At 53.1% G+C, this 20,924-nt stretch overlaps 1 protein-coding gene across 2 annotated transcripts; it reads left to right on the top strand.

Moving 5' to 3' along the window:
• The first annotated feature begins 1,340 nt into the window (after window positions 1-1,340).
• Window positions 1,341-20,887, top strand: CLN6 (CLN6 transmembrane ER protein). 2 transcript variants are annotated; one of them, XM_002825593.6, is made up of 7 exons: window positions 1,343-1,563; window positions 10,400-10,514; window positions 13,435-13,533; window positions 15,975-16,163; window positions 16,522-16,577; window positions 18,075-18,197; window positions 19,428-20,887. In XM_002825593.6, exons 1-7 carry the CDS (start codon window positions 1,481-1,483, stop codon window positions 19,696-19,698), a joined length of 936 nt encoding a protein of 311 aa, XP_002825639.1. In that variant the 5' UTR covers window positions 1,343-1,480; the 3' UTR covers window positions 19,699-20,887. The 2 variants fall into 2 exon arrangements, with proteins under 2 accessions (XP_054387596.1, XP_002825639.1); XM_054531621.2 differs by lacking the exon at window positions 13,435-13,533 and having other exon boundaries at window positions 1,341-1,563.
• The last annotated feature ends 37 nt before the right edge of the window (window positions 20,888-20,924 follow it).

The raw sequence follows: 20,924 nt of genomic DNA, 5'->3' as shown, positions 1-20,924 counted from the left end.
AAGCAGACCAAGGATACTGGGCAGGGGAACTGGCACATTGCATTTGCATCTGAGGCACATCCCTTCTGCAGTGGCTTGAGGGCTGGGTGAGAGGAGGCAGGACTGGAGACCTGCACATGTCGCGTGCGCCTGGTGTAACACGGGGGTGGTGGGGGAGAATGGGGGGTGACTGCAGTTGTTCTACTGAGGGGCCTGGGCTGCTGACAGTGACCGTGGGAAGGAGAGAGTTTGTGACATTGAGAGTAGTGTGGAAGGTAACCTTTCTGTGGAGGGAAACCTCAGGTCCCGAGACGGGCTATTGTAAATAACTAGTCCACCGGTGCCGGGCTCTCTGCTAAGGGTTTCATATAGTCATCACAACCCCAATGTAGTAGATGCAATAGGCATCTTCTTGTTACAGATGAGTAAACTGAAGGTGTGAGGGGTTGAGCCATTTGCCCGCGTCACAGCTAGTTCAAAGTGGTACCACTAATGAAGTCCTGGCAATCTGCCCTGCAGACTGTTCTCAGATTTGACCTTTGGTTCTGTTTTTCACTTGAGGACGCTGTCCCCTTAGGTTCTGTCTGTCATGTATGCTCCGGTGATTCACGAGCCTGTCCACTGGGTTCCCAGGTCTCGCCTCAGCTTCAGACCACTGGTCCAACAGCCTTCCTGACCCACCTGAAGCTTAAGGAGTTCAAAGATGAATCTTTATTTACACGAAATCTGCTCCAGCCCACTTCCCGGGGGGTGCCTCCACTATCCACCCAGGGGCAGAATCCGGCCACTGCCTGAACTCTTCTCCCCTCACGCCCCACATCCAGGGTCCCAGTCACCATACCTCCCACACGACTCTAGATGTCACCAACTCGCTCTTTCCCACTGTCACCGCCAGCCCCTCACTAGAACATCTGCAACCCACGTGCTGCACCACGCCGGTGCTACACGTGCAGGTCTCCAGTCCTGCCTCCTCTCCTCCACCCGCAAGAACAAGGGAAATCCCACATCACCCGCTGCCCTGGGGAGCATTTGAGTCAGCTTAGTCTATTTCCAGGTCCCTACCCTGCCCCAGCCCAACACCCAGGCCTCAGTCACCCTAGGCAGAGATTCCCGTACCCAGGCAGGCAAGGGACCCCAACACATCGCAGCCCGCTGGTGGTCACGCGCGCAGCTCGGACAGGCCAGCAGCCCCCGCCCCGCGAGGACGCCACACTCGCGGCACCCGGCCCTCCCCTCGCGGAGCCCGCCCCGCCCCGCCTCCCTCCGCCCCGCCCCGCCTCCCTCCGCCCCGCCCCGCCTCCCTCCGCCCCGCCCCGCCTCCCTCCGCCCCGCCCCGCCCGTTCCTCCCGGGGGCCGCGCGCTCTCGCCGGCCCGCCCCAGACCGCCCCGGACAGCCCCGGACCGCCCCGCGCTGGGATTTTGCGGCGGCCTCCGGCAGGCCAGCCGAGCCGAACCGGTCTCTTCCTCGGAAAGGCAGGGCCGACGGGCCCACGGGGCAGCCATGGAGGCGACGCGGAGGCGGCAGCACCCGGGAGCGGCGGGCGGCCCGGGCGCGCAGCTGGGCGCCTCCTTCTTGCAGGCCAGGTGGGCGCGCGCCGGGGTGAGAGGGCGGGCTAGGCGCCTGTGCGCTGGGGCCTCGGGACCCGCCACGTGACGCTCCTAGGGCTGCCGGGCGGGAACCTCGTGTGCGGCGCGGGCCGGGGCGGAGCGGAGCGCGGGGTGCTTGGAGGCGCGCTACCGTGGCGGCGGTGCCCCCGCGTTTCCTTCTCTGCTTGGGGAGCCCGGGGCCCAGCGAGGCTCTGCCTTCCCGCTTCGCCGTTGCTCGGGTGGGAGGAGCGCCCGCCCGGAGTTAGGGGTTTTCCTCCCCTACCGCGCTCCCGCGACCCGGGCTGGCGCCGGGACAGCCGCTGCGCTGGGAGAGCTCCCCAGGGCGGTGGGGACACACACACCTTGTCACTCGGACCCCCACCTTATCCGCAAGTTCCGGGCGCCACCTCCGCGTTCTCGGGGTCCCTCCAGCCCTGAGTAGGACTTGATTTTGCCATTAATCAGGAGGCTCTCTGCTTGACCTGGGGCACCCAAGAATGTGCGAATGTAATGGAAGAGACAGCGGAGAAGGGCGGAAGCTCCCGTCCAGAGAATGAATGAGGAGCCCTTCTCAGTTTTTGGTTTATCTCGTTGGGACGAGCAGAGCTCCATTCTACCTTCGTCCCGTTTTACTGACCAGAAACATTCACCGCATTTAGCAGGCATTCTTTAAGCGCCTGTGGTATGCCCAGCGCTGTGCCAGGCGGTAAGGGGGTGGGCAGGGTGAAGGTGGGAGGGGCTTACCGTCCTGTAGGGACCAGGAGAGACAGAGCCCAAGTGGGAGTGAGAGGTCATCTTGGAGGGCTTCATGGAGGAAGTGGCACTTGAGCTGAGTCTCAGAGGACTTGGTAGGGGACCCAGGGAAGACAGGCTGTTCCAGCCAGGGAAACAGTGGGGAAAAGCAAGGAGTTTAGTGGTGCTGGAGCTTTCCGGCTGTAAAAGAAAGTGACAGGAGGATGCGGACTGATTGTGAAGGGCCTTTAATTGCAGCAAGTCTAGGACTCGAGTTGAGGACCTAGAGTGCAAAACTTAGGGGTAGGCGCACAGCCGTGACCGTGAGTGCCGCCTCAAATGTTGGGCCTTGGGGGCCTTGCTTGTCTCACCCTAGTTCCTGTCCTAGGTGACAGGTTAAGGATACAGTCTTTATCCCATAGGCACTGGGGAGTCGTGGGAAGTTTCTGAGCACTAGCATGTGCAAAGTCCTTGTTAGGAAGTTTTTGGTATGACCTGGATGAAGGGAGAAGTCTGAGCGCTTGGGCTAAGGGATGGCTCGTTTCTGCTGCTGAGGACATGCGGGCTGAGCAGCTGCGAACTGTGTCCGTTTTCACTTAGAAACAATGTACTGACCGTAGACCGCATACTGTAGCTCACCTGTCTCCCTCGGCCTGTGGGTTAAGTATTATTTTACTGATGAGGAAATAGGCTCAGATGGGCTGAGGAGCCTGACTGGCTGAGTCCCCGGACTGTCTGCCCCACGCCGTGTCCAGTGGTTTCATCTCTGCCGTGGCCTCCACCCAACCCATTTGCCAGCTCCCTCTTCCAGGCAGCCTCTTCTGCCTGCGGGATGTCTCTGTTCTGAACCCTTGCCAAGTTGGGGGTCACCGACTGCCCTGAACTGTGACAGCCCAATGGGAACAGCCTGTGGGTCTCAGATATGGTCACCACTTTATCTCCTGTGTGGGGCTCCCATGTCTAGCATCTTACTCAGTCTTGACAATGAGCTGCCAGATGTCACTTCCAATGTACAGATGGGGAAATGGAGGCCCAGAGAGGTTACGTCATTTGCTGGCAAGAACCAGGGCCTAAACCCAGGGTTTCTGACTTATGGACTCTGCTCTTATGACTCCACTTTGGCTGCTAAGGAGTCATGTCCCTCTTCCCCTGTGTGAGCTCCCCACCAGCCAGGGTATTCCCAAGGCGGTGGTGTGAGGTGGGAGCTCTCTGTCTCCCAGGGTGTCTCTGCCCCCCACAGTGTGGCTTCAGCCCATTCCCAGTATCATTGCTGCTCAAGAGAGTAGGCAGAATCATCCTGTCCAGTTCCTAGGATGCTTGGATTTCCTCTGCTGCATCTATGCTTTGCTCACTACCTCTTAAGGTAACCCATTCCAACTTCCGCCTGCTTTGTTGCCAGTTTTTGTATTATAATGAAAGTGTTACAAGTGGGCCGGGTGCCATGGCTCACGCCTGTAATCCCAGCACTTTGGGAAGCCAAGGTGGGTGGATCACTTGAGTCCAGGAGTTCGAGACCAGCCTGGCCAACATGGAGAATCCCCGTCCCTACTAAAAAATACAAAAATTATCCAGGTGTGGTGGCCCACGCCTGTAATCCCAGCTACTCAGGAGGCTGAGGCACCAGGATCCCTTGAGCCTGGGAGGCAGAGGTTGTAGTGAGCCGAGATGGCGCCACTGCACTCCAGCCTGGATGACAGTGAGACTGTCTCAAAAAAAAGAAAAGAAAGTATTATAATTAATGCCCATGATAAATCAAATAACAAAGGCTTCAAGTTTTAAAAAGTAGTAATCCCTGTCCCACTCTTCCCTGGCACCAGAGACAATCACCCTAGCTTCTTTTAGCTCTTTACCGGAGTCAAATTCCTATTTCCAAATAATAGGCTTATAACAATAACAAACACTATGTAGCACTTTTTATGGATCAGGCCCTGCTCTTCAGTTTTTGCATATATTAATTAAACCACGACCCTTTAGATAGGATCTACTGGCCAGGCATGGTGGCTCATGCCTGTAATCCCAGCACTTTGGGAGGCCGAGGTGGAGGGATCAGGAGGTCAGGAGTTCAAGACCAGCCTGACCAACATGGAGAAACCCTGTCTCTACTAAAAATACAAAAATTAGCCAGGCATGGTGGCATGAGCTTGTAGTCCCAGCTACTCGGGAGGCTGAGGCAGGAGAATTACTTGAACTCAGGAAGTGGAGGTTGCGGTGATTGTACAATGCGAGATCGCGCCATTGTACTCCATCCTGGGCAATAAGAGCGAGACTCCGTCTCAAAAAAAAAAAAAGAGAGGAAAAGGGATAGGATCTACTATTATCTCCATTTTACAAATGTGGACATTGAGGCCCAAGAAGTTAAGTGACTTGCTCAAGATCTGATTAGTGGCAGAGCTGGGATATGAACCCAAACAGTCTCCAAAGTCCAGACTCTTTTTTTTTTTTGAGATGGAGTCTCACACTGTTACCCAGGCTGGAATGCAGTGGCGTGATCTCGGTTCACTGCAACCTCCACCTCCCAGGTTCAAGTGATTCTCCTGCCTCAGCCTCCCAAGTAGGTGGGATTACAGGCGCTCACCACCACGCCCAGCTAATTTTTTGTATTTTTAGTAGAGACGGCATTTCACCATGTTGGCCAGGCTGGTCTCAAACTTCTGACCTTGTGATTCGCCTGCCTCAGCCTCCCAAAGTGCTGGGATTACAGGCGTGAGCCACCGTGCCCGGCCAAGTCCACACTCTTAAAGACTCCACTCAACTGCTATTTCTTGGTTTATTTTATTTTATTTTATTCTTTTTTTGAGACGGAGTTTCACTCTTGTCCCCCAGGCTAGAGTGCAATGGTGCCATCTCGGCTCACTGCAACCTCCACCTCCCAAGTTCAAGCAATTCTGCCTCAGCCTCCCGAGTAGCTAGGATTACAGGTGCCCACCACCACGCCCAGCTAATTTTTATATTTTTAGTAGAGATGACGTTTCACCATGTTGGCGAGGCTGGTCTCTAACTCCTGACCTCAGGTGATCCACCCGCCTTGGCCTCCCAAAGTACTGGGATTACAGGCATGACCCACTGCGCCCAGCCTTTGATTCCTTTTAGAAAAAAGGAAAAATTTTAAAAATTAGCCATGTGTGACAGCATATGCCTTTCTGTGGTCCCAGCTACTCAGGAGGCTGAGATGGGAGGATTGCTTGAGCCTGGGAGGTGAAGGCTGCAATGAGCCATGACTGTGTCACTGCACTCCAGCCTGGGTGACAGAGCAAGACCTTGTCTCCAAAACTAAAATAAAAAGAGGATATTAGTCCCCTGCCCTAAACTTTAGCCTTCCTCACCCCTTCCTACAATTTCTGTCCTCTGTTTTCATGTTATCAAAGTAGATTATAATTATCTGCTGCTTTAAAACCATAATTATCTTCCATGTTTTATCTGTGGATTGACTCTAAACATTGAAAATTAATATATAATGTGTATGTTATTTAAGCCATGTATTTAATAAATATTTTTCCAACAGAGCCAAATAATGTTTCATAGTTACATTTGCTTTCTTATGTTGCTTTTGTTTTTCTTGGAGTTTCTAGTTGCCTTTATTCTCTCTTTATATTTGCCTTCATTTCCTTAGTTTTTTTCTGTTCATGCTTTTCATTGTCTTGTATGTTACCATTCTTTAAATAGAAGCAAAATTAGTCTCTCTGTGGTCCCCATTTGTGGGTTACTGCTTGACTTGTTCAGGATGAAACCCCTTCCTTTTCTGCCAGGCAGCCCTGCAGATGCTGCTGACTGCCTTGAGGATTTTAAGTGTATGGCACGCACTCCTCAACTGTCATGGTGTCATTGTCCCCATATGGTAGACTTGGAAAACTGGGAAGGAGAGAAGAGTCTAACCTTGTTTCAGGTTACCTGCCTTTGTGCCAGCACCATTGTTCTCAATGCTGGCACAGGCTAGGGGCTCAGTGTGCTAAGTCTGTGGAGCCAGGAACTTGGGACAGGGTTGAGGTTGCTCATCCCCAGGACATGAGCTGGGGGAGAGGATGCCTTTACCATTCCATGATCTGCCTCCCGTGGGCAGAGTTCCAGGAGAAGAAAACCAGGCAGGTGCTGATGAATCTTTTTTTTTTTTTTTTTTTTTTGGAGACAGAGTCTTGCTGTGTTACCCAGGCAGTGCAGTGGTGCCATCTCGGCTCACTGCAACCTCTGCCTGTGAGGTTCAAGCGATTCTCATGCCTCAGCCTCCCCAGTAGCTGAGATTACAGGCGTGCACCACCATGCTGGGCTAATTTTTGTATTTTTAGTAGAGATGGAGTTTCGTCATGTTGGTCAGGCTGGTCTTGAATTCGTGGCCTCATGTGATCTGCCCACCTCACCCTCCCAAAGTGCTGGGATTAAAGGCATGAGCCACTGTGCCCAGTCTAATCTTGATTTGCAAGCTGGTTGCTGAGTATCCACTCTGTGAGCCTGCTTTTTTTTTTTTTTTTTCCCCAATAAGGTCTTACTCTGTCACCCAGGCTAAAGTGCAGTGGTATGGTCATAGCTCACTGCAGCCTCGACCTCCCAGGCTTAAGTGATCATCCTATCTCAGCCTCCTGAGTAGCTAGAACTACAGATGTGTGCCACCATACCCAGTTAATTTTTAATTTTTTTTTTTTTTGAGAGATTTTGTGTGTGTGTGTGTGTGACAGTTTCACTCTTATTGCCCAGGCTGGAGTGCAATGGTACGATCTCGGCTCACTGCAACCTCTGCCTCCCAGGTTTAAGCGATTCTCCTGCCTCAGCCTCCCAAGTAGCTGGGATTACAGGTGCACACCACCACGCCTGGCTAATTTAGTATTTTTATATAGAGACAGGGTTTTACTGTGTTAGCCAGGCTGGTCTTGAACTCCTGACCTCAGGTGACCTGCCCACCTCAGCCTCCCAAAGTGGTGGGATTACAGGCGTGAGCCACTGGGCCCAGCCCCCTCTTTTTTTTTTCCTGTCCTACTAAGTTAGGCTGGACTAATGACAGGGATTCTCATTGACCAAGGTGCTTCCTGAGGTGGAGGAGAAGGTAGTCACTGAGCCTCTAGTGTGTGCTAGGTACGCATAACTTCCAGATACACACATCTAAGTGTTCATGCTTTCAAAATCCCTTTATTCCTCGTACCGAACATCCTACTTTTTGCCCAGTTTGGAGGTATCAGAGCAAGAAACTGAAGGCTATTACCTCTTTCGCCACCCGAGTTCTCTGGGCCTGGAGGTTATCACTGTCTGCTTTTTGAGGCCTTACCCTGATGGCTACTGAGGAAGGAGCTGGGTGGGGCCTCTGTGTTGGTCACTCGTCTCAGACCACTGAGCAGTCCTCACGGTTACTGGCTATCTGTCCAGTCTGAAGATCCAGCTGCCCCTCCCTTCTCTTTCTCTGGGTCCAGTAAGCCAGGCATCTCAGCTCCATGCAGAACCTTCTTCACTTCCACCTCCAGGCCTTTACCCTGCTCTCCTGCTTTTCTGCCTAGTTAGATTCATCCATCCGTGCTTTGAGGCTCCCTTCCCTCATGCAAGCTTTGTGTATTGCCCTAGGCCATGCTGATCCCTTTCTAACTTGATCTCCTGATAAGCCTAGTAATCAAAAACAGAATAGCAAGCTGTTGGCTGGGCATGGTGGCTCACAGCTGTTATCCCAGCACTATGGATGGCTGATGTGGGTTGATTACTTGAGCCCAGGAATTTGAGACCAGCCTGGGCAACATAGTGAGACCTCATCTCTACAAAAAAAAAAATAATAATAATAATAATAAAATTAGCCGGGCATAGTGGCATGCACCTGTGGTCCCAGCTACTCAGGAGACTGAGGTGGAAGGAATGCTTGAGCCTGGGAGGACAAGTCTGCAGTGAGCTGTGATCACACCACTATACTCCAGCCTGGGTGACCCTGTCTCCAAAAAACAAAACAAAAAACAGAATAGCAAGCTATTAAGAGCACAGGTCTTGAATTAACATAAACCCAGGTTTGAATTGTGTGCGTTATTCAGGATGACTGGGTTGCAAGTGACAGAAACCCAGTGTGAACTGCACCATCCTTAGCAAAAAGGAATGTGTTGGCTCATATGGCCAGATCATGAACTGGCAACATGAACACTGTCAGCACTTTTTCTCCCCCTTTCCCTGATCCTCTCTGCGAGGCTACTTCATTCTTACCTGGCTGTCCCTTGAGGGTGGAACCTTGGCTGTCGGCAGTCCTGGGCTTGCACCCTTAGAACCCAGCACTATAAAGGAAGGAGCTCTTTTCCCCACCTGCAGTTGGAAAAGTCCCACTGGGCCAGTCTAGGTCACTGGCCCTTCCTGTGGCCAAGGAAATATCATGTCTTAGCAGAAGAAGCAGGGGGTGGGAAATAGGCTGACAAAAGGAGTTGTTGCCACAGCTCCTTACTACATGGGTGGCTTTGGCTAAGCACCTAATCCCTCTAAGCCTCAGTATCCTCATCTATAAAGCAGATGTGTGAATTAGATGAGATAGTGCAGGTAAAGACCTAGCATTGCACATAGTTGGTGTTCAATAAGGGGGTGGAAGATACCGAGTAGAGGGGACAGGAAGACTTAGTTGACCTAGGGAAGGCCTACCCAACCTGTCTTGCCTGCCACTAGAAAATGAGATTTCTCCCAAGAGCTTGCCTCCCTGTTCTGGGGTACTCTACCAGCCAGTATGGATCATCCTTGGAACTGGCAGGAAGGGATCTCAGAAAATTAGGGAAGCAACAGCAGTATTGACAGAAGACAGTCTTTGCAGTGCCTCTAAGCTAATGTTTGCCACTACAAAAGGAGTAACTGGTCGTTGTGATTGTTTTAATCAGCCAGTAGTTGCTGAGCATGGACCAGGGCCTGAGCTCAGAACTCTGGAGAAATACAGATTCGTGGTCCATGGCGCCTGTTCTTGGCACAAACGAGACGATGAAACCCACACCTCAGTCCTCTTAGGATGTGGCGGGCTGCTTGTCCCTGGAGGTGTGCAAGTAATTGCAGGGACTCTGTAAAGAGGATTTGGACTCTGATAGGGAGGTGGGTGAGTTGGGAGAGCCTTAAACATCACCCCTGTTCTCGAGGGTGTAGATGGGAGAGTACAGCTCCAGCCCCATTATGCCAGACTGGGTTGGCGTTGAAGTGCTCCCTGCAGTGGGCTGGCGGGGCTTTGGGAAAAGCTTCATCGGGGAAGCCTTCCCAGAGGAGGCAGCACTGGTCCTGGAACTTCAGTGCATCTGTGAACAGCAGATGACCAACTGTTTAGTGAGAGGGACAGGCCTCCAAAGATGTATCGTGAGGCAGTACTCCACTTCCTGCTGTGTCTCTCACATCACCTTGCTTCTGCTGGCTCCGTCTCAGGTTCTACTGTGGACTGCTGAGAAGAGGAGTACCAGCAGCCCAACCTGACCTCCTCACAGTGCTGGAATCAAGCGAGCAGGAGGCCCTATCCATTTCAGTCTCTCTAAGGCACATTTCATTGGAGGGCTCTGATTGGCCAAGCTCTGGTCACATTCCCATCTCATAGACCAATCATGGTGGACCCAACTATGGGATGGAGGTTAAAAGTATAATCTCAGGAGCTCAATCATTTGGGTTCAAATCGTTAGCTGTGTGACCTTGAGCAAGTTATTGAGCCTCTTGGGCCTCAGTTTTTTCATTTGTAAAATGGAGGTAATATTTCAGCCTTGAAAGGTTTCTGTGAGGATTAAATGAGATAATACATGTAAACAGCTAACAGTAGTGCCTGGAATATAGTAAGTGCTCAACTAAGGTCAGCTGCCATCATCCATCATCAAGTTTCATGCTTTTCAGCCACGATTGCGTCCTTTGCCTTTCTTGATTTCCTCCATCATTCAGTAGGGGAGAAACCCCAGCAGTTATACCTGTTCAGCTGTTTCCTTCCTGAATCATAGGGAAGCTAAGGTCGGGGCAGCTGAAGTCACCTTCTCCTTGACTGCAGGGCCAGACTCCAGTATTTCCAGCAAAACCCTATCCCTAGAACTCAATTATGTGTGTCTCCTCCTGTCCTCAAGTCCCCAGACCTCTTTGTGGCTAATCTCAGGGGAAGATCTTGGTGGAGGAGGAGAGAAGAGCTGACTTCTCTCATCTGGTTCCTTCCCAGGCATGGCTCTGTCAGCGCTGATGAGGCTGCCCGCACGGCTCCCTTCCATCTTGACCTCTGGTTCTACTTCACACTGCAGAACTGGGTTCTGGACTTTGGGCGTCCCATTGCCATGGTGAGTGTGAAATGGTGCACAGGGCTCTGACCAGCACTGAGGACACTTAGTGTGGCTTGAATTTGCCGAGTGACCTTAGACAAGTCACTTCTCCTTTATCTCCCAGTAAACTGAGAGAATAGGCCTGGATGGCTTCATATCCTTAGCTCTATGACTTGGCCCGTCAGGCAACTGCCAGCAAGTGGGGGGCCTGAAGAGTCATACTGTGCCCCGACTCTCATGGGGGAACTGGTGGTCCTGAACAGTCATACTGTAATACTGTAACCCCCTCTGGCCTGTGTCTGGAAGCAGGTGAACCAGGTTGAACCAAATCACCAAGACAGAAAAAGGGGTATGGGAAAGGAAGTGAAGCACCCCACCCTCACCCCCGTCTTCCCCATCCTTCCCCATTACCTTGGGATAGTATTATTTTTTCTGGAATTGAAGCGTGTAGGCTGATTTTGCATATTATATATGACTGTGAGCCATGGGTAATTTTTAATGCCATCCAGTGAAACCATCCCCTGCCCTCCAAGGCTACTTCATGCTTTAGTATCCAGTGGTGGCCTCCACAGATAAGATTAATGCTGGGAGGGCACCAGTGCCCCTTGCTTGTAGTGGGAGGATGGATGATAGATAGATAGATAGATAGATAGATAGATAGATAATTGACAGATGATAGGTAATAAATAGACGAACGTGAAGAAAATTAAGTGAGGTGTCACCAGGTATCAAGTCATTATTTGGTAGTGGGGGCACAGTGTGACTATTCATGGCCCCCAGACCCCTCCCACCCAACTTGCTGGCAGTTGCCTGACGGGCTACAGTCATAGAGCCAAAAGATATGAAGGCATCCAGGCCTATTCTCTCAGTTTACTGGAAGATAAACGGGAAGTGACTTTTCGAAGGTCACTCAGCAAATTCAAGTGTAAAAATAACAATATCCGGTGCTGAAACTGGCACTTTGTACATGCTAGTGATCATGCAAATTAGCAAAGCCCTTTTGGGGCCGGGCATGGTGGCTCATGCCTATAATCCTAGCACTTTGGGAAGCTGAGACGGGAAGATCATTTGAGTCCAGGAGTTTGAGACCAGTCAGGGCAATATAGTGAGATCCTGTCTCTACAAAAGATCTGTAAATTAGCTGGGTGTGGTGATGTGCACCTGTAGTCCCAGCTACTCAGGGCTGAGCTGGGAAGATCTCCTGAGCCTGGGAAGTCGAGGCTGCAGTGAGCCGTGATCACACCACTGCACTCCAGCCTGGGCGACACAGTGAGACCCTGTCTCAAAAAACAAAACAAACAAAAAGCAAAGCCTTTTTGGAAAGCAGTAATAATTCATAAGTAACAACTTGGCAAGATTAGTACTTAGAATAGTGCCTAACACAATAAGTGTTTAATGCATTTTTATTGAATGAATAATAATTAGAGCAAAGTTAGAATAGTGGCTAACATCGAATGCTTACTCTGTTCTAAGCTCTTTATGTGTTTCAGTTTATTTAATTCTCATATCAACACTATTGCTAATCTCAATTTTATAGATGAGGAAACTTGAGCAGAGAGAGAATAAGTAACTGGCTTGAGGCAAGCACAGAGGCCAGCATCTGCCCAGGCATTCTGGCCCCAGAGACCCTTCCTGACGAGGTTGAATTCTCTGTCACATAAATATCCAGAACCCTAATATATTCATCCCTGCTGACCCAGTAATACCCTTCCGAGAATCTGCCCGTAGGGATATAATCAGCAAGAAGACAGCAGTTTCCTCTAACTCAAAGATGTTCATTGCAGTGGTGTTTATGATAGCCAAACCTTAGAAGTGACTTGAGTGTCCAGCATTAGGGACTGGGTAAATCAGTTTTGCTATGTCCATTATAGAGAATGTTTTCTGGCCATTAAGCAGAAATTATGGATACTATAGAGCAACCTGGAATATTTATGGAGAAAAAAGGTTCCTAAATGACATGCAGACTGACTAATTGCAAGTCAACGAGCTTGTCTACCTGGGATCAAAGACTTGATGGGCGTAAAGAAAAGCTGTCCTGGCAGTGCTGTCAGGGAGTGACGGTGGGTGCTGGTTCTCCTTCCTGCAGACTTTTTGAAGGTTGCCTTTTAAATGTGGAAAAATAAGAGGAATTGAGCCAAGAGTTGGGGCATCTGGTTGGGTTTGTGGGTGACCTAGGGCAAGTCACTGTCCTGGGCTTCATTTCTCTCTCCAAGAAGACTGGTTGGACTGGCTGCTCTGAACCTTCTTCTAGCATGAAGGAACCACATACTGTGCTCAGAAGAGAGAGCATTCCAGAAGGAGGAACTGCCCCTGGCCTGCCTTCCTCTCTCTGGGAAGGTAGGGAAGGAAGAGTTGAAGCTACTTTGTAGAGCATTCTTATTTTCTCCGTTGTCTCCTAATGTGTACTTTGAACCTGGTTTGGGAGCAGTCCCTCCACACCAGGGCCTAGCACTCAGGAGACTGATCTTGGAGTGCCGGAACCTGAAGGGTCCAAGTAGGCCCTCTGGGCCCCCTCTCTTGTATTATAGATGGGGAAACCAAGGCCCAGAGAAGGGAAGGATTAGCCCAGGGTCACCCAGCAAGTTGGTGCCACAACGGAGTCCCTGAGAAGCCTACCAACTCCCAAGCTGGCATCAGGGTCATTTATTTGGTATCTGCTGGGTGAGGGGCACAGGGTCAGGCCTTGCCTGGAATTGAATCTGCTCTGTGTCTGGGGACAAGTCCGTTACCTCCTCTGGGACTCAGCTTTCCTGTCTGGATAAACCTTTGTCCCAAGGCTGCCAAGAAGGTCCAGCAATCACAGAAAGAATTAAGCGTACATGAGGGGGTGGGGGGTGAAAGGAGTTGGGGTGGGCGGCATTAGGGGCAGACTCCCTTGAGGCCTGAGGGCCGTGTGGGGCTGTGCCCAGGTGAGCCCATTCTTCCATTTGCTCCCCAGCTGGTATTCCCTCTCGAATGGTTTCCACTCAACAAGCCCAGTGTTGGGGACTATTTCCACATGGCCTACAACGTCATCACACCCTTTCTCTTGCTCAAGGTACTGTCCCAGGGCCCCCACTCTCTCCTGTCATCCCCATTCTTTGCACACCTGGCAAGAAGGTGATGCTAAGCCCTGTGTCCTGACTCAAGCACACTCCTGCCTGCTGCTGGGGGGTGAAGGCTGTGACAGAGCAGCATGTCCAGGGCCTGGGGCCCAGGGGAGGCGGAGCTGCCGGTGGCGTGGAGGGATGGAAAATATGCCCCAAGGGAGGGCTTTTGATTTGAGCCTCAGCCTGGCGTGCCAGCAGGGGAAGCAGAGAGGTGTTCAGGTAGAAGGACCTAAAGACAAGGCTGTGCTTGGGAAACCGTAAAACATTTGGGGAGGCTGAGGCAGGAGTGACTGGGGGTCCAGGGAGAGGTCAGGGACCCACTGGGAAGAGAAGCAGCAGCCAGGTGGCGGGAGAGGCAGCAGCAGCAGCTGAACTCCATCCTCCGCCCTGGAGAGCCCTGAGATGTCACTGGGAGCACGAGCAGGAACTGCTGGCTTTGCACTTTGCCAAGTAAGGGCTTTGAAACTACTATAGGTTGAGCATCCCTAATCCAAAAATCTGAAATCTGAAATGCTCCAGAGGAGTCTGAAATTTTTAAAGTACTGGCATGATACTATAAGTAGAAAACTCGGCCGGGCGCGGTGGCTCGAGCCTGTAATCCCAGCACTTTGGGAGGCTGAGGTGGGCGGATCACTTGAGGTCAGAAGTTCAAGCCCAGCCTGGCCAACATGGTGAAACCCCCGTCTCCATTAAAAATATAAAAAAATGGCTGGGCACGGTGGCTCATGCTTGTAATCTCAGCACTTTGGGAGGCCGAGGCGGGCGGATCACCTGATGTCAGGAGTTCGAGACCAGCCTGGCCAACATGGTGAAACTCCATCTCTACTAAAAATACAAAAAAAAGTAGCCGGGCATGCTGGCAGGCACCTGTAGTCTCAGCTACTCGGGAGGCTGAGGCCGGAGAATCACTTGAACCCGGGAGGTAGAGGTTGCAGTGAGCCAAGATCACGCCATTGCACTCCAGCCTGGGCAAGAGAGCGAGACTCCCATCTCAAAGAAAAGAAAAAGAAAAAAATACAAAAACCTTAGGGCCGGCATGGTGGCTTACGCCTGTAATCCCAGCACTCTGGGAGCCCAAGGCAGGCAGATCACTTGAGGTCAGGAGTTCGAGACCAGCCTGGCCAACATGGCAAAACCTCATCTCCATTAAAAATACAAAAAAGTTAGCCAGGCGCGGTGGTGTGGGCCTGCAGTCCCAGCTACTTGGGAGGCTGAGGCAGGAGAATCACTTGAATCCAGGAGGTGGAGGTTGCAGTGAGCCGAGATTCCACCACCGCACTCCAGCCTGGGCGATGGAGCAAGACTCCATCTCAAAAAAAGAGAAAATTCTACACATACATACTTAACACAAACTTTGTTTCATGTGCAAAATTATTTAAAATGTTATGTAAAATTACCTTCAGGCTGTGTGCGTAAGGTATATATGAAATATAAATGAATTTTTCCAGGCATGATGGCTCACACCTGTAATCTCGATACTTTGGGAGGCTGATACAGGAGGATGGCTTGAGGCCAGGAGTTTGAGACCAGCCTGGGCAACATAGTGACACCCTATCTCTACAAAAAATTTAAAAATTAGCTGGGCATAATGGTGCACACCTGTAGTCCCAGCTACTCTGGGGGCTGAGGTGGGAGGATCTCTTGAGCCACTATACTCCAGCCTGAGTGACAGAGTGAGACCCTGTCTCAAAGAAAAATGAAACAAATGAATTTCATGTTTAGGCTTGCATATGCATTCCCAAGATATCTCATTGTGTATATGCAAATATTCCAAAATCTGAAATCTGAAACATTTCAGATAAGGGATGCTCAGCCTGTATCACCACTTACTATCACCATCATTTTGTATTGAAGAAAGATATTTCAAATCTCCAGAAGTAGGAGGAGTATCATCTCAGAACTCCGGTGTGTTTTCAGTTTAACAGTGGTATTTCAGAAGCACCTGCCCCCATCCCTGACATTTTCTTCATGTTTGCTGGGACCACTCAGAAATCAGAAGGTGCCTTCAGCAGGCTGGGCCAGCCACTTGGGGACACAGCCAGGAACAGTGGGAGGGCTGGGCCTGAGCCTGGACTCCTGCACTGAAGGCTGGGCTGTCCCCTCCAGCATACAGCTCATGTGTGACTTTGGGAAAGGAGTTGGGCCCTCTGGTCTTTTTGCTCCCTGGGTAAAGTCAGTGGGGGGTGCTGCTCTGCAGTCCTTCCTGGGTTCATAGGGGTCACGGGAGGATCTGGAGGCTGGGCTGGCCTGCTAAAGGGACCAGCCACTTTTTGGAGTGACATTCCAGCTGGAAGCGTCCATCCCACCCCAGGTGTGAGGGGGGAAGCAGAGGGTGTCACATACTGTGACAGAGGTGGGGTCATGCTGCCAACCCCACTCTGAACCCCAGCTCATCGAGCGGTCCCCCCGCACCCTGCCACGCTCCATCACCTACGTGAGCATCATCATCTTCATCATGGGTGCCAGCATCCACCTGGTGGGTGACTCTGTCAACCACCGCCTGCTCTTCAGTGGCTACCAGCACCACCTGTCTGTCCGTGAGAACCCCATCATCAAGAATCTCAAGCCGGAGACGCTGGTGAGGCCACCTCCTGCTCCCTGCCTGTAAGCCCTAGAAGCACAGTCTGTCCTGGGAGGCTGAAGAAATGGCCCCCACCCCTCGCCGCACCTGTCCTTCCACCAAAGGCATTCTGTTAGGTGAGGGCACCGTCGCCTGCGCCAAGCTAGGATGCTCAAGTGTTCTTAGGAAGTGGTGCACAGACTGCCTCCCACCTGGGTCCCTGTAACAGAGGGCAAGGCCCTGGGTAGGGAATAAGGCAGTAGGGGAGGCCTGGGACTGGGAGAAAGGTGGTCAGAGGGGATGCTTGGGGCCCCAGCACCTCCCTGGACTGACATCGACATCCCCCCTGACTCTGCCCTGCCCGTGCCTCCCTCAGATCGACTCCTTTGAGCTGCTCTACTATTATGATGAGTACCTGGGTCACTGCATGTGGTGAGTGATGGGCCCATCTGTTTATCCCAGGGGCCCCGACCACCGGCTAGCTCTGTCACTGGCCTCAGGGACACACTGAGCAAGGCTGTCTGGGCTGCAGGTCTCCGCGTGTTGAGTCTCATCCCCTGTAAAGGCGCTGTGAGCTCAACCTCCAGTGAGGTTGTCCCCGAGGTTGCCCGGGAGACCCAGCTGCTGTGCCGGACTCTGGGCCCCTGCTTCCGGCCAGCATCCCCCCAGCATCGCCACCCCCGCCTAGCCCTCAGTGCCTGCAGCGGCCAGCAGAGGGCAGCGAGCGGCTTTGGTCCTCCCTTGCCAAGCCTGAGCCCTGAGCGTGGGGGAGGAGGACGCATCCCTGATAAACAACCCCCAGATGGTGATGCGGGGGGTGGGGGCAGAGCCAAGGACCCCCACCCGTGTCGGGCCTGCTCTTTGGGAGTGGAGGAAGCTGCGGGGAGCCAGATGGATCAGGCTGGGGAGGGGCGTGCTGTTTGTGCTCCCCCCTCTTCAGAACTCCCAGAGGGGCACCTTTTCCTACCTACCCCGCCCCTCAGTTGGGGGAGACCTCAGAAATGTGGCCTCAGCCTCAGGAGATGCCGGGCCCAGGCTGGGAGGCTTCATCTGTTCCAACCTCCCATCTTACCCAGAAGAAACTGAGGCCAGAGGGAGGAGGGCTCCATGGGCTGCAGCTGGGAGGTGAGGGCCAGCCCTGAGTTGGTGCTCACAGCACACACACCCTGCACTGGTGTTTCCGGGGTGTCTCGGGCCCTGCGATGTCAATCCTCCTGGCTCAGCTGGTCCAGGGTCCCTGGACAGGCCTCCTGCCATCTTTCCCTGGCCTTTGCCAGAGCCTCTTCCCACAGAAGGTTGGGGAAGGGTGGAGGGGCTAGGAACAGAGAGCTGGAGCCCCAGCAGGAAGGGGGTGTGGGTGAGAAGAGGCAGGCGGGTTTACCGGTGAGAGTCAGCACAGGTGGGAGCAAGGGAGCCGGTGTGTGGAGAGGGGAGAGGGTGGTATTTTGGGGTGAGGTGTCTGAGGTGGGGGTGGGGCTGTGTGCTGAGTGTGGGTGCAGTGCTTCACCAAGAGGCCCCCGCAGGTGCTGTTCTCTTTTTTAACATGTGGACCTCCATCCTCAGCCCGGGAGGTGCCTCTGTCTCCAGGCTAGTGTGGGGCTGGGCTGCTGGTGTCTGCGATGCATGAGACAGACAACCCCCCAGATACCCCCTTACCCCCATGGAGTGAGCGAGGTGCCCTGGGCAGTGTGGATGCCTCTGGGCCTCTGACTCACACGTGCCTTGCCCTTCTGTTTCTGTTTCTGTTTCTGTCCCACCTTTGATGCCCAGCACAGGCAAGGTCAGGTGGAGAGAAGCGCCTCTCACCCAGGCTAGGCGTTTTGTAAACCATGACGTGGCACTCCATGGGACCCCGTGGGAGCGGGTGCAGAGGTGGTGGGGAAGAGGGCCGCTGAGCAGGCCTCTAAGACACTGGCCTTCCTGTCACAGGTACATCCCCTTCTTCCTCATCCTCTTCATGTACTTCAGCGGCTGCTTTACTGCCTCTAAAGCTGAGAGCTTGATGCCAGGGCCTGCCCTGCTCCTGGTGGCGCCCAGTGGCCTGTACTACTGGTGAGTGGACATCAGCATGGGGGCAGAGGCAGGGGCACTGAGTGAGCCACGGCAGCAAAATTCTGCACTTGCCAATGGACCTGCTGTGTGACCCCGGGGAGACTGGCCCTCTCTGAGCCCCTGCTTCCTCTTGTGTCTAGTGGAGACTGTGACAATGCCCTGTGGTGGCCTCTTTGTTTCCATGAAGCCCAGGCCTGGGTGTGGCAGGGAGGTGAGAGGAAAGGGCGAGGTTGCACAGTCTCTCTCCATCCTCAAGCCCCTCTTGCTCTGTGCCCCATGTCAAGAACCCCAGTGTTGCCCTGGGGCTGGTACAATCCACCTCTGACACCAAGCCCTGTGGTGGGCTGCGGTTTCTGCCTCTGTGAAATGGGGATGATGGTACCTGCCTGTCTGCCTCTCAGATGATGAGGATGCTGAGGAGAGAGGGGCTTTGTCAAATGTAAAGCACTATGGTGACGCCAAAGACAGACTCAGGGATTTCGTGGCGTAGGGGCTCCTGGCCTGGGGTCTTTGTTCCCTCTGGCTCTCTCTTCTTCCCATTGCAGAGGACTTAGGCCTCAGCCAGTCTCCTAGCCCTCGTCTGTCACTTCTGCCCTGGAGACAGGTCACCCTGGGATTGTGGGTATCATGGGAAGGACAGGGTGGGGGCAGGACTGGGCCCTTCTCTGATGGGAGGCCTCTCTCAAAATGAAAAGGGCCTCCTTTCCGGGGCCAGCTCTAGATCCTCTCCCTGGCCTGTCCCCTGTGTGGCTGAGATGGCCCACTGGGGCTCATCTGTATGCTCTCTGGGGATTAAAAAGAATGGGTGGCAGCTACAGTGAGCGGGAAAGATGTTAGGGGAGCGCTTCCTGCCGGTTCTTACCCCAGCGTCCTGCCGCGGAGGTAGCTGCCGTCGTAGTGGCAATTGTTTGTTGCTTTCTCCTCTAGTCAGTTTTTGTTGTGTGGAAGTATAAACTTAATGTGACCAGAGAAGCCAGAAATAAACATTTGTAGGTATTCTGTTATTTAAATATTGGCAACAAACTCAACATTTAAAAAACAGTAACTATACCAGCTAAATCAATATGCTGCCCATGGGCTATGGCTTAGAGTGGCATAGTTCACTGAGCCCTGGCACCAGAGGACTCTTCTGCCTGCCTAGAGGGCAGCCTGGCTCTCGCACACAGGGAGGGATGCCAGGTAGGATGGGGTTGCCACGGCAGCTGCCTCACTCACCCCTGGCCTTTCCAGGTACCTGGTCACCGAGGGCCAGATCTTCATCCTCTTCATCTTCACCTTCTTCGCTATGCTGGCCCTCGTCCTGCACCAGAAGCGCAAGCGCCTCTTCCTGGACAGCAACGGCCTCTTCCTCTTCTCCTCCTTCTCACTGACCCTCTTACTTGTGGCGCTCTGGGTCGCCTGGCTGTGGAATGACCCTGTTCTCAGGAAGAAGTACCCAGGTGTCATCTACGTCCCTGAGCCCTGGGCTTTCTACACCCTTCACGTCAGCAGTCGGCACTGAGTCCCTGGCACCAGGCTCTGGTGCGCTGCCGCGTGGGAGGTGGGCCATAGAGGGCATCTGAATACAGGAGTAGGGGAGGTGCGGGTGTGTAACCAGAGACCGAGAGCATGAGTGGGGTGTGCCTCGTGTGCGTGGATTCGTGTGTGTGCGTAGATTCGTGTGTGTATGTGTCTTTGTGTGTGTGTGTCGTGTGTGTGTGTCTTGTATATGTGTGCGCAGAGTGCATCATTTTCAGACTCTACTATTTCCGTCAAGTTTCTGTTTGATTTGGATCATCTCAGGATCGGATTCTGTTTTAGAGAGTTTCTGGGCCAGGATCCGGGCCCCTGCCCCTCCTCTGCACCTGACCACACTCCCTACTCAGGGCTGGTCTGTTCTTCTCGAACATCTTCTGGTAGCCGTGCAGGAGAGGGTTGGGTGGGGCAGAGGCCAGGAGGGGACCTGGTGTGTCGCCTGCCCACCAGCTGGCTCATCCCTCAGGCCCACCCTGACCGTACATTACATAGGTTACGTCAGCCTCCTGTGGCTGTTGAGCAAAGCATTTCTCCTTTCTGGGCCTCATTTGCACTAGATGGGCCTGTGGTCCCAAAGTAGGTCAGTAGGTTGGGGTTGCTGACACCCCTTGGGGGCAGCTTTGGGACAGATGAGTGGCTCTGTCCTGTCACTGCCCTCTCCCTGCCTGGGGGCTATGTGCACTCCAGACCCTGCCCAGGCTCAGGCCCATGAGGTGTGGAGCCAGCCTCGCCCCCAGGAGCTGGAGGCACTGCCCACTCCCCTGGCATTCCAGCTCTCCAGGCGACCCTCCTCCACCCAAAGCTCTGTCCCCCTGCTCCCACTCCAGAAGAACTGTGGCACGCGCTTCAGGCAGCCTAGCCACAGGCTTTGAGCGCCTGCATTCCTGGGGGCTGGGGGGTGGGGTGCCAAAGGCCCTGAGCAAAAGTCAGAGCTCCTCTCAGCAAAAGCCTTTACAAGGTGCTGGGCCCAGAGGCTTTGCCTTGACAGAGTGGCCCAGGGTTTCGAGGGAGGAGGAACCTCCCCCTACCTAGGTCCCTTCCCATGGGGGGTCTACAGAGTCAGGGACAGAAGGGAAGGGACCCATAGGAAGTCACGGTGGTGCCCGGGGATGTGTCAGCTCCCAGCCACGGGGACGCGGGATTCAAGAATGAAGTAAATACAGTCACAGCCCCAAGTGGTGTTGGAGGTGTTTTTTGTCTTTTCTCCCTTAC

This window comes from Pongo abelii, chromosome 16, assembly GCF_028885655.2.
Source record: "Pongo abelii isolate AG06213 chromosome 16, NHGRI_mPonAbe1-v2.0_pri, whole genome shotgun sequence".
Lineage (NCBI taxonomy): Eukaryota > Metazoa > Chordata > Mammalia > Primates > Hominidae > Pongo > Pongo abelii.
The sequence above is the reverse complement of the archived record's forward strand: the minus strand, read 5'-3'. Positions and strand labels throughout refer to the sequence as shown.